The sequence below is a fragment of the Mastomys coucha genome, unplaced genomic scaffold (genome assembly GCF_008632895.1).
Source record: "Mastomys coucha isolate ucsf_1 unplaced genomic scaffold, UCSF_Mcou_1 pScaffold23, whole genome shotgun sequence".
Lineage (NCBI taxonomy): Eukaryota > Metazoa > Chordata > Mammalia > Rodentia > Muridae > Mastomys > Mastomys coucha.
The window spans coordinates 69,932,246-69,943,670 of NW_022196906.1; the positions used below are offsets into that span (position 1 = coordinate 69,932,246).

Below are 11,425 nucleotides of genomic sequence, written 5' to 3' on the forward strand. Positions count from 1 at the left end.
TAAGAGGTCTGGCTTTCAAAGATCTTAACCAACATTATCCAGCTCTCTGTGATACGGTCTGAAGACTATAAGGAAATGTAAACATTATCTGAAACATGTTAAAGAACTACAAAGAGAACCAAGGTTTCAGACTGGGCAGTCCCATGAGCTTGGCACGTGATCCCAAATGAATCATTTAACCTTTAATTCAGTGTAGATTCATTTTCTAATCGATAAAGGCTCAGCTTGTTCTACTCACTTCAAAGTCTGTTAAGAGAACTAGGTGTCTAGGTGGAGCACTCAGTGTCTGATCACCTTCCTCTCTACGTTGGGAACTGGGGCCTGACAATACTCAGGGTAACAGAGTATTTGAGGAGGGCTTTTGACCCCTGCTACCCCTGGGAATATTTCTATCTGTCTTAGCTCCAAAATGCACAAGCCCATGGTCTTGCTTGAGATGAGTTTGCAGAGTGAACAGCGGTGGATGCAGCCCTTTTGACAAGCAAAGATGCTTATAGGAAACTGTCTCCAGTGGTCCTCCCAGGGTGCCTAGCCTCCCCTGCCTCCGTGATTGCTCCTTCTCTCAGCCTAGCTGAGGACAAAAGCTTCGTAGGAAAGTACTTTCGCCTGCTTTCCGACCTATGATCTCACCTGGCTTGCCGTCTGCCCTTCTCATGGCAAATTCATAATTGCTTTCTTCCTTTACGATACGGGAGCTCATTCCTGCAACCAAGTAGACCCACAAACAGTTGTACAGTTGAGCTGCTTCAGGGCAAGCTGTGAGGCTGAGAGAGTAGATAAGATTCCAGCTAGGAAGCCGCAAGGAGGCCGCAGGCCACCATATGCTCTGTGACAGGGTTGTGCCCTTGCCTGGTGAGAAGTGTAACTGCTGTTTTCTCTGCACTGCGTTTGTTTGCGGCTCTGATTTAGACCATCTCTGAGTTTGAGAAGGAGATAGAGCTGCTGCAGGCCCAGAAGCTAGATGTGGAAAAGCACGTGCAGTCACAGAAACGGGAGATGAGAGGTAAGCACCAGGGGCATGGACTGGTTAGCGGGTAGTCTGGGCGGCTTGTTAGTTGGATGCCTGAGAGGGTAGTGAGCGGGTTGGTGGGTTGTTCAGAGGCAGGCTGTAGAAACAATTCTGGAGTGGCCATGGGGAAGAAAATCATGCCCAAATTCAATCTTATGCTGCTCTCTCTTTCCTTCTAGAACGGATGTCGGAGGTTACCAAGCAGCTTTTGGAAAGCTATGACATTGAAGATGTTAGAAGCAGGTAATCAGTATTACATTATCAGACATTTACAAATGTAAAACAGGTTGGAGAAGTAAGTGGCTCAGAACGGTGTTAGCATTTGAGTATCATCCATAGAATCCATGTATTTCAAAAGAAGAATCATATGCTTGTAACCAACCAATGGGGAGGTAAAGACAGAAGGATCCCTGGGCTTCCTGAGAAGCTAGTGTAGCCTACTCAGTCCAGGCCCCTGAGAGACCCTGCCTCAAAATGGTGTTGGGGGCTGAGAGACAGATGCTTGCTGCTCCTGCCAGAGATCAGTTCCCAGCACCCATGTCAAGTGATTCACAATCACCTCTAACTCTACCTCCAACTCTAGGGGATCTGATGCTGTGTTCTGGTCTCCACTGGCACCTGAACACACACACACACACACACACACACACACACACACATACTCACATATAAACACATATATAATCTTTCATATAGCAAGATGAACTGTCCTGTAGAAATGACATGCACAAATTATGTAAAGCGTGGGCAAGGCTTCTTTGTATTTTCTGAATTTTTCTGAATTTTTTATTTGTTCTCCAGGCTCTCCGTGGAAGATCTGGAACATTTAAATGAAGATGGAGAACTTTGGTTTGCCTATGAAGGGCTAAAGAAAGCAACTCGGTTAGACATTCCCTTAAGATTCGGGCTGTGTGTTTGGTTTGGTTTGGCTTGGTTTGGTTTGGTTTTCCAGAGACAATATAATGTTGAGAAGTTCACCTTGCTTAGAGTTGACATGTGAAGTAAATTCTTATGGTAGAGATATCCAATAACCCCTAGAAAGACTTCTCTGAGAATTCAGCCATTTGCATAATGAGGGGACCTAATGTTTGCTAACAAATGGTTACAGGGCTGAGGATTTGGCTCAGTTAATAAGAGTGCTTGCCTGGCATGCAAAAAAAACCTCTGATTTCCATTCCTCACACTGAATAAATGGGGTATGTGAGGCACACCCCAAACTCCAGCACTCTGAAATCAAGACAGTGGAAAAATCCAGTATTATTCTTAACTACCAAAGAAGTTTGAGGCTAGCCTGGGCTAAAGACCCTCTATCAAAATCAAACAAAATCTGTACTGCATAGATGGCCAGTTGTTAAGAACACTGACTGCTCTTTCAAAAGAGGTCCGTTAGATTCCCAGCACCCACATGGTTGCTCACAACCATCTATAATGCCAGCTCCAGGGGATCTGATGGCCTCTTCTGGCCTCCACAGCCTTTGTACACACATGTGAGTTCTCATACATCCCTTCACTAGCTCATGCAGCCTCCCCAGTGCCGCTAGCTCACATCACTGTGTGGTGAAAGGTTCACATTAGGGTCCCATCTTGTACTCTCAGTGAATCCTCCAAGTGTGTAGGGACAATAATCATAACTATATCACACAGAATAGAGAGTTTCAACTATTAACTGTAAAACATAACTGAACTACTTCTAATATGAAACTTCCTTGTCATTAACTGTGTGTTAACTAACCCACACACAGTTTTATAATGGTGAGCGAGAGTCTTTCGATTATAGTTCCTAGTTCCCTCTGTCTCTGTAAAAGCATTGTCAGTTTTAGGTCCTGAGGGTGAAGTGCTGACCCTCTGTGGCCAGCCCAGCAACAGAGACCCTGGGTTCATTCCTCCACCCTTCCTTAAACAGTGTTCTGGAGAGCCATTTCCAGTCTCAGAAGGATTGCTACGAAAAGGAGATCGAAGGTCTGAACTTCAAAGTCGTGCACCTGAGCCAAGAAATCAACCACCTGCAGAAGCTGTTCAGAGAAGAGACAGACATCAATGAAAGTATCCGGCATGAAGTCACCAGGCTGACATCAGAAAACATGGTATGGCCTCACCGCGGCCTGTTTGTCACCATTGTCCCAGAGACGTTATTCACTGGTGGAGCAGAAATCAGTTCTCCGCAGCAAAACATCTCACTTTAACTAGTTCTTTAGTGATAAATAACTAGGTCAGAGGTAAATCTATACAATGTCCCAAGGCTAGGAAACATTCAGATTTGAGAGTGTTTGATTACTATGTCTTGGATTCAAATTATGTGAATGAACTTATGTTTCTGTGTTTAACTCTAGCCCAAAACTCCTTCCTGCAAAGGAACAAAGAGCAGATCAAGGCAAAAGTGTGGCTCTTGAGGGGAAACCTGGTCACTGCAGTCCATCTGTCCATCCCCCAGATATACCCAAGTCCTTCCCTTCTTCTTGTGTCTATCTGGTTCTTTCTTCTCATTTGCACCTGTTGGATGCTTTCAGGATATACACACACATACAATGCTTTCAAGATCCAAACAAACACATATACACACAATCTTTTCAAGATCCACACATACATATGCACACAATGCTTTCAAGGTACACACACACAAACATAAAGCTTTTAGGATCCATGTTCACACAAACACACATCATGTTCTCAAGATACACACACAGACACACAATGCTTTTAGAATACACACACACACACACAATGCTTTCAAGATACACACATACACGTGGTTTCGTATCCATGGTCATCACACACACACATACTCGTGGTTTCGTATCCATGGTATCTCGAGGTCACCATCCCATCCATTTCTTTGTGAGTTGATGGGTCTTCTCAAAGGTCATTAACCCACTCTTCCACGTGTCCTTCATTTTCTCTGCAGCCACCCCATTTCTGTTATGTGCTTCTCAACAACTTGTGGCACTGCCGGCTACTCCCCTGCCTCTGGGATTGCAGAGGATCACATTCCCTGGGGCTACTTCTTCCATCTCACTATCTACTGTGGCTTTGCTTCTTTCCTCCTCCTCTGGCCAAACCATAAGTTGGGACTCTCAGGGCTACATCCCCAGGGCGTCTACAGGAGCAGGAACCGTGGCTCAGGTAAAGGCCTTCCTTCCTAGGCTGTGTATTCCTGCGATAAACCTTGATGAGGAACCCACAGTGAGGTCCACGAAGAGGCATTCTGTGTTTAGGCTTCAGATGCCTGGTATCTGTTTAAACTTAGAGAACAGAAAACAAAAACAAAAACAAAACAAACAAACAAATAAAAAAACCTCTTTTTACCTGGCTGGGTGTGGAAGGATGAACATTTAAGGAGATAAAAACAAAGGAGAATGGCTTTTGGAGAGCCATGGACAACTCCAGCTGCAGAATGTTCTGAGATCGTGTGTCCTCTTCCAGGTGAGGTAGTATTGCTAGGCATTGAAGCAGCTCAGCACAGGGTACCCTTCCCTTCCCACAATGCACCCACCTCTTTCCTTCCCAAGACAGCCATGTGAGAACTGATTTCTTTGAGCATGTTGGGGTTTCTTGAGACCACTGCATAGGTCTTCAGATGAAGGGGGGGGGGAGGAAGGTGTAATGTCAATGAATCCCCATGAAATGCCTCAACTGGCCTTTTACAGCCCGAGTATTCCACAAGCTGAGCGAGGAGATGCGTAAGTGTCTTGGAGAGCATAAAAATCCAGACTCAGGCATTAATTCATCTCTCTCCTCCAAAGATGATCCCAGACTTTAAGCAGCAGATTTCAGAGCTGGAGAGGCAGAAGCAGGATCTTGAATCCCGCCTGAAGGAGCAGGCTGAGAAGATGGAAGGTAATGTGAATCATCGGGGTCCTGCTTACAAACTCCAGCATCTAGGAACTGCATGGGAAGCCATGATGTTGGGGGCATTAAGCTGTGGTTTCTAGGGCCCTTCAGGTAACACAGAGTTAAGCTGCATAGAAAATTCAGAAATCTAGATGTTCATATAAAATGTTATTCTTTGTCAGGCAGTGGTGGCACATGCCTTTAATCCCAGCACTTGGGAGGCAGAGGCAGAAGCAGGTGGATTTCTAAGTTCAAGGCCAGCCTGCTCTACAGAATGAGTTCCAGGACAGTCAGGGCTATACAGAGAAACCCTGTTTTGAAAAACCAAAAAAATAAAAAATAAAAAAATTCTTTTTTAAAAAACATTTTTTATTTTACTTATATGAGTACACTGTAGCTCTTCTAGTGTGTTTTCAGACACACTAGAAGAGGTCATTGGATCCCATTACAGATGGTTGTGAGCCACCATGTGGTTGCTGGGAATTGAACTCAGGACCTCAGGAAGAGCAGTCAGTGCTCTTAGTGGCTGAGCCATTAAAATGTTATCCTTAAATAATGATTTATAAAAAACCTAAATACTCCAGCCGCATATGTAGTAGAGGATGGCCTTGTCCGACATCAATGGGAGGAGAGGCCCTTGGTCCTGTTAAGGATCTATACCCCAATGTAGGGGAATGCCAGGACAGGGAAGTGGGAGTGGGTGGGTTGGTGAGCAGGGGGAGGAAGGATGGGATGGGGGGTTTTCAGAGGGGAAACCAGGAAAGGGGATAACATTTGAAATGTAAACAAAGAAAATATCTAATAAAAATAAAAATAAAAAACAAACCACAAAAACCTAATCCTTATTCAGACTGAAAGACCCCTGGGGGAGACCCCCACTCAAATCTTGGGAGGACGTACACCCAAGGAATCACGAGAGACCACATCTTGATGTAATTACAAGAGGTATATTTTAATTTCAGGACACCCTAGTTCGGCACCACAGTTATCTCACGCAGGAGATAGTGGAGCCGACCACGAGGCTTGAAAGTTAGGGGTTTTTATAGGGAAAAGGTCTGAGGGAACAAAGGGATCAGTGTGGTCATACATGATTGGCTAGTTCAAATATTAACTATTACGTGTAGAACAGAGTGGAAAATTCCTAAGGTTGGTGTTAATCTGAGTCAACAGAGCATCTGACCTTAAACCATATCTGAGAGGACCAGATGGTCCATTACTTAGTGTCTGCCAGGCACGTCTTTGCAGGCCTAGGCCTTGGACATGTCCTTGTTTGCCTAGACATGTTTTCCTCTATGTTTATAGTTTTATGTCTTCTTGACCTGCCAGCTCTTATGATATCTAACAACTTGTTTGCTCTTTCCCAGGCCTATGTGGCCAGTTTGTGATGGATTCTTAGGCCCATAACTTTTCTTCCTAGTCAGCACAGGTTTAAAGCTTTAATTTTTCCTTACAAGACCAAACAAAACATAACTGGCTGGATAGGGGTTAGAGCCTAGGATCTGTGAAAATAATGGCAACCCCAAATTAGAGCTCAGAGACATGGCTGACCACAGCACTGACAGATTTCTCATAATAGGAAAGCTGGAAGAGCCGTTCAGCCACCTGAACCGAGTACGAGAAGAGGAGAGAATGCAGGGCAAGTACGTGTTCTGGTGGGAATTGGCCAGGCCCCTTCCATCTGCCTCAGTCACCAAGAGAAGGGTGCTCACACCCACGCCCAGAGCACCTCATCCCTTCCGCAGGGCCACGGAAGCACAGAGTGAGATGCATCGCGAAGGGAAGGAGAGGCTGGTGGGTACGATCCAAGAACCGCAGGAGACCATCAGGTTCCCAAAGAAGCAACCAGAAGCTGAGGACGAAGTGGAGAGCATTCTCCAACAAGAGGCATCCCGACTCTCTTTGGAAAACAGGGTAAGAGAAGTTTGATTGGCTGCTTGTATGGCGGTGTTGCTGAGTGACAGATGCCCCCCCCCCCCCCCCAAGGAGCTCCCGACAGAGTAAGCTGAACAACTGTGGACCAAAAGGCCTTCTGTCAGAGCACGGTGTTCTTATCTCAAAAACAGGCGGTTGTGATGATAAGCACTCCGCAGTAGAGCGATCTCCACCCCCAGCTCTACAATCCGGGCGGGCGGGGTAGTGAAGGCCTGAAATCCCAGCACTTGGGAGGTCGAGGCAGGAAAATCAGAAGCTAAAGGCATTCCTGAAGGGAGTTTGAGAACAGCCTGCTCTACATGAGACCCTGACGAAAAGAAAATGAAAACAAACAAACAAACAAATAAACCAGGCAGTTACTTCCAGAGCTGAAACACTCTATGCCCTTTATAAGATGTTTCTGGGTGAAACTTAGCCTAGGTGAGGCCACCTCTTCACTTGAAAGGGAAGGGAAAGCCACGCCCAAACCTCAGGACAGTCTCTCTGGCGCCCTCTTCTGACATCCAAAGAGCGCATTTCCCAAGCTCTTATTTTTAAAGTCTGTTTGACGTTAATTCATAATCAAGGAATATAGATCAAGATGTACAATATCCATAGAGTAGAAAGTTGTAAACAGATACTAACTGTATGTAAAAATTGTTATGTGGAAGTATCAGAAATATAATACCATGTCTTGTGTAATTTCCTTGGTTCGGAGTATCTAGAACAGACAAACCCACGGCCACAGTGAACTACAGACTACAGAAAACTACAGTAAACTGCTGACTACTAGAGGGTGCCAGCTAAAGGCTACAGTGTTTTTTCATTTTTTTCAAATTGCATTTGTATATTTCTTATTTAAGATTTCTATTAATGTGACAAAAAAAAACCAACTTGGGCTTATGTCAGCTCACACTTCCACATCACAGGCTGTCAGGGGGCGCAGGGGAGGTGGGAGAGTCAGGGCAGGAACTCAAGGCAGAAACTGAAGCAAAGGCATGGAGGAACCATGTTTGTGTTGAGGGAAATATTAAAAAAGATCACCACTCAGTCTCTCTAGCGCCTAGTTATCCAGTAGAAACATGACTCTTAAGGCTTAATTATCCAATCAGGCTTACATATCAATAAGATCACAATTTACAAGATGCCAATACAATAATTTCAGAGCCAAATGATAAATGTAATGCTTTAGCCCAATTGTTCTAACCTTGTGAAGACCTTAACTACTTGTGGCTGTTTAAAACAACACAGAGTCTGGATCATCTTCCTGTTCATCCACCTCCATGGTGATTTTCCTTGCTTCCTCTGACCTCTGACCTCCTCACTCCTAAACTTCTAGCTCTGCCTCCCTATCCCTGTCCAATCACAGACCTGTCACTGCCCTAATGTGATTGGACAGAGAAAGTGCTGTACCATGCTTGCTGGATTTTTGCTGGTGGTTTGCTCAGCACGCTTTTTTATATCACCTAGGACTACCTGCCCAAGGATGTTAAAGCCTACCATGGGGTAAGCCCTCCCATATAAATCATTAATCAAGCAAAGTCTCCACAGTCCAGTCTGGAGGGGACATTTTCTGAATTGAGGTTCTCTCCTCCGAGATGACTCTAGCTTATGTTAAGTTAGCAAAACACTAACAAGGACTCTCTCTCTCTCTCTCTGTGTGTGTGTGTGTGTGTGTATGTGTGTGTGTGTGTGTGTGTGTGTATACACAACTTGCAGGACCCTATGTGGGTACTGGCGATTGAACTCAACATCAGTCTTGGAGACAAACCTCTTGACCCTCCGAGCTAACCCACGTGTAGTGTTCTTTAGGAGTGTTCTTTAGTATTCTTTAGGGGTGCATTGGACATGTCTGGAACTGAATAATACAGAAAACAAGTGCTGTGCAGATCATGTATGTCAGTGAACTTTATAATATGTGAAATACAGCTCCATAAAGCCATTAACAAAGCCAAAGCCAAAGAAGACACTTCTGGTAAAAGTCCTTGTTTCTTTGGGTTTCTGTAGGACCTTGAAGAAGAGCTAGACATGAAGGACAGAATGATTAGAAAGCTACAGGATCAAGTCAAGACTCTGACCAAGACGATTGAAAAAGGTAAGGGGGGATAACCTCATTCTCTTGAGCTTTTAGGTAAGGCACTATGTACAGAAGTGTGTGAGCACTGCTGTATCCAAAGCACACAAAGCCCGACAGGATGAGGCTCCACGGGTCAGGCTTAGGACCTAGGGCTGAGCTGAAGAGCCTTCAGGGCATCAAAGCTCACTGCATCCCATACCACATACTCTCATTTCGAGAGACACCCAAAACTAAAGTACATTCTCCACTTCCTCTGTCAGTTCCACATTTTCAAAATTAAATTGTAATGGAGTATCCAATTAATCATTTTGAAGACTACACAGAGACCGGATCCCTGAGTATCCCAGTGTCTCTTAGGAGAGATAAACAGAAAGGAAGAAGACAGACATGTCACCTCAGCTGAATGGCATGCGTCGTCATAAGACCCAAGGGAAGGAGCCACCGCCTTCCTCTGCCTTGGAGCCCATGTCTGAGCCACCTTCCTTCCCTCTGCCTTGGAGCCCATGTCTGAACCACCTTCCTTCCCTCTGCCTTGGAGCCCATGTCTGAGCCAGTCTTCTGCTCTCATCTCCTGCTCTTCACACTTCTGTACTCTTCCTCTCCATCCCAGCCTTGCTAGCACAGGCTGACCCGCTGGATGGATGGATGGGTGATGGGTGGAGAGATGGATGGTGTGTGAATAGAAGATAACAGATGGCTGATAGGGAATGGATGGATGGATGGATGGGTGATGGGTAAATGGGTAGTAGATGATGGCTGGGTGAAAGGTGAATGAGTAGATGAATGGAAGATAGATGGAGGGTGGATAGATGAACAAAACCTTGAGCTGCATTCTCTGTATAATGCCTACCCAAACTCACATCTAACCCTCGCTTCTTTTCTTGAGCCCTAGATTTAGTTTGTCTCTTTTTTCAACTCAGTAACAATTAAATCAAAATCTTTTCTGCATGTATCAGTTATTCATTATAATGTTACACATTACCCCAAACTTAGCAGCCCAATATTAATACCACTACATTTTTTATAGGAGCCATAGGAGATTGGTAGCCCCTGCCCCGTGATCAAGACTGTGCAACTCAGATATGTTCCCTGCATCTTGTACCTTTCCCTGTAGATAGCATCAAGGCACTATCTTAGGTTTCTTCCCCTCCCCCAATGTGCTGGAGACGCATCAGACACTCAATAGGATTCATTCAAGGACATATTGGCCTCTTCATCAGTAGCCATACTCTTGGACAGAAATCACTATAGGAAGAAATCGAAAGCGTCAAGCAGCTCTAACCTAGCTGCAAGCTGCAGCAGTTCTTGAGTGGAGTGGACTCAGACAGTATCTTCACTATGAAACTGGGAAGTGTGGTTTTTGTGTATGTAGCTGACCGTTTGCCTCTGTCTGCAGCCAACAATGTGCACCTGCCCTCAGGATCCAGGGAGTACCTTGGAATGCTGGAGTACAAGAAAGAAGATGAGGCGAAGCTCATTCAAAACCTCATTCTTGGTAGTCACACTCAGATCACTCGGTTATGCTTTCTCTTTGAGAACTTGAATATCAGACAGTTCCAAAGTCCTAGGCAGGGCTGGCCTTTCTCTTCTCTCTTCCTTCACGGCTTCTTCCCTAGCTCGGAGCTTCCCAGCTTTAGTACTAACTTACCCAACAATTCTTGGTTGAGGGAGAGGGTCTTTGCACTGCAAACCACAGCCTCCCATCGCTTGCTTCTGCTTACACTAGAAGAAACTGGTGTCAGCTGCTGTGTTTACAGACACTGCCAGTGTCCTTTGGGGAACCAAAATGGTCCTCAGCTGAGAGCTACTACCCCAACCTTCTCCCAAGTCTAATTGTAGGGTCAAAATGGAAGACACAGCTCCTGGCCCTGGGCATGGTTTGGCACACTTGTAATCCCAGCACTCAAGGGCAGAGGCAAGCAGATCTCTGAGTTCGAGGCCAGCCTGATCTACAGAGCAAGTTCCAGGACAGCCAAGGCTACACAGAGAAACCCTGCCTCAACAACCCCCTGTCCCAATAAAAGAGTACTGAGCTAGTGATTACATTTCAATTCCTGTTAACAAAATGTCTGATAGAAACAACTGGATGGAAGATTTATTTTGGCATGGAGGACCAGCTGAGTTCCTGGCGCTGAGTAGATATGGTGAAACCTATTCACATCACAGCAGCTGGAAACAGAGACATCCACAGGGAATTGGGGGCGGGGGGGCTTCTTTAAACTGAAATGGGCCTCGGGAGGCAGAGGCAGGCAGATCTCTGAGATCGAGGCCAACCTGGTCTACAGAGCAAGTTCCAGGATGGCCAGGGCTACCCACCTGCCCACCTTTAATGATCTACTTTCACTAGCTAGGTACCAGCCTCCCCAAATAGCACCACTAGTTGGGAAACAGATATTCAAGGCCTAAGTTTATAAGGAACATTTCCGTTTGAAACCCTAACACCACCCAACCCACGCTGACATAGAAGAAGCCTCTTCTCTGCAGTTGTCTTACCTCGGCCACAGGAAGGTTCTGTTTTCCCTTCACGCTTCCCTGCGAGGTTTCCTTCTTCACCCCTGGCTGCTCTTTCTCTCTGACAACCTTCTTTAAAAGACTAGCTT

The 11,425-nt window shown here is 45.5% G+C and overlaps 1 protein-coding gene across 1 annotated transcript in view; it reads left to right on the plus strand.

The window, feature by feature from the left end:
* The window catches only part of Myo5c (myosin VC), an 82,718-nt gene that overhangs the window by 59,327 nt on the left and 11,966 nt on the right, over nucleotides 1-11,425 (plus strand). Inside the window, exons 26-34 of the mRNA XM_031345248.1 lie at nucleotides 910-1,003; nucleotides 1,189-1,252; nucleotides 1,811-1,891; nucleotides 2,913-3,093; nucleotides 4,750-4,843; nucleotides 6,414-6,477; nucleotides 6,580-6,748; nucleotides 8,756-8,843; nucleotides 10,222-10,320. Coding sequence (XP_031201108.1) covers nucleotides 910-1,003; nucleotides 1,189-1,252; nucleotides 1,811-1,891; nucleotides 2,913-3,093; nucleotides 4,750-4,843; nucleotides 6,414-6,477; nucleotides 6,580-6,748; nucleotides 8,756-8,843; nucleotides 10,222-10,320 — 934 coding nt within the window. The remainder of the gene's footprint in view (nucleotides 1-909; nucleotides 1,004-1,188; nucleotides 1,253-1,810; nucleotides 1,892-2,912; nucleotides 3,094-4,749; nucleotides 4,844-6,413; nucleotides 6,478-6,579; nucleotides 6,749-8,755; nucleotides 8,844-10,221; nucleotides 10,321-11,425) is intronic.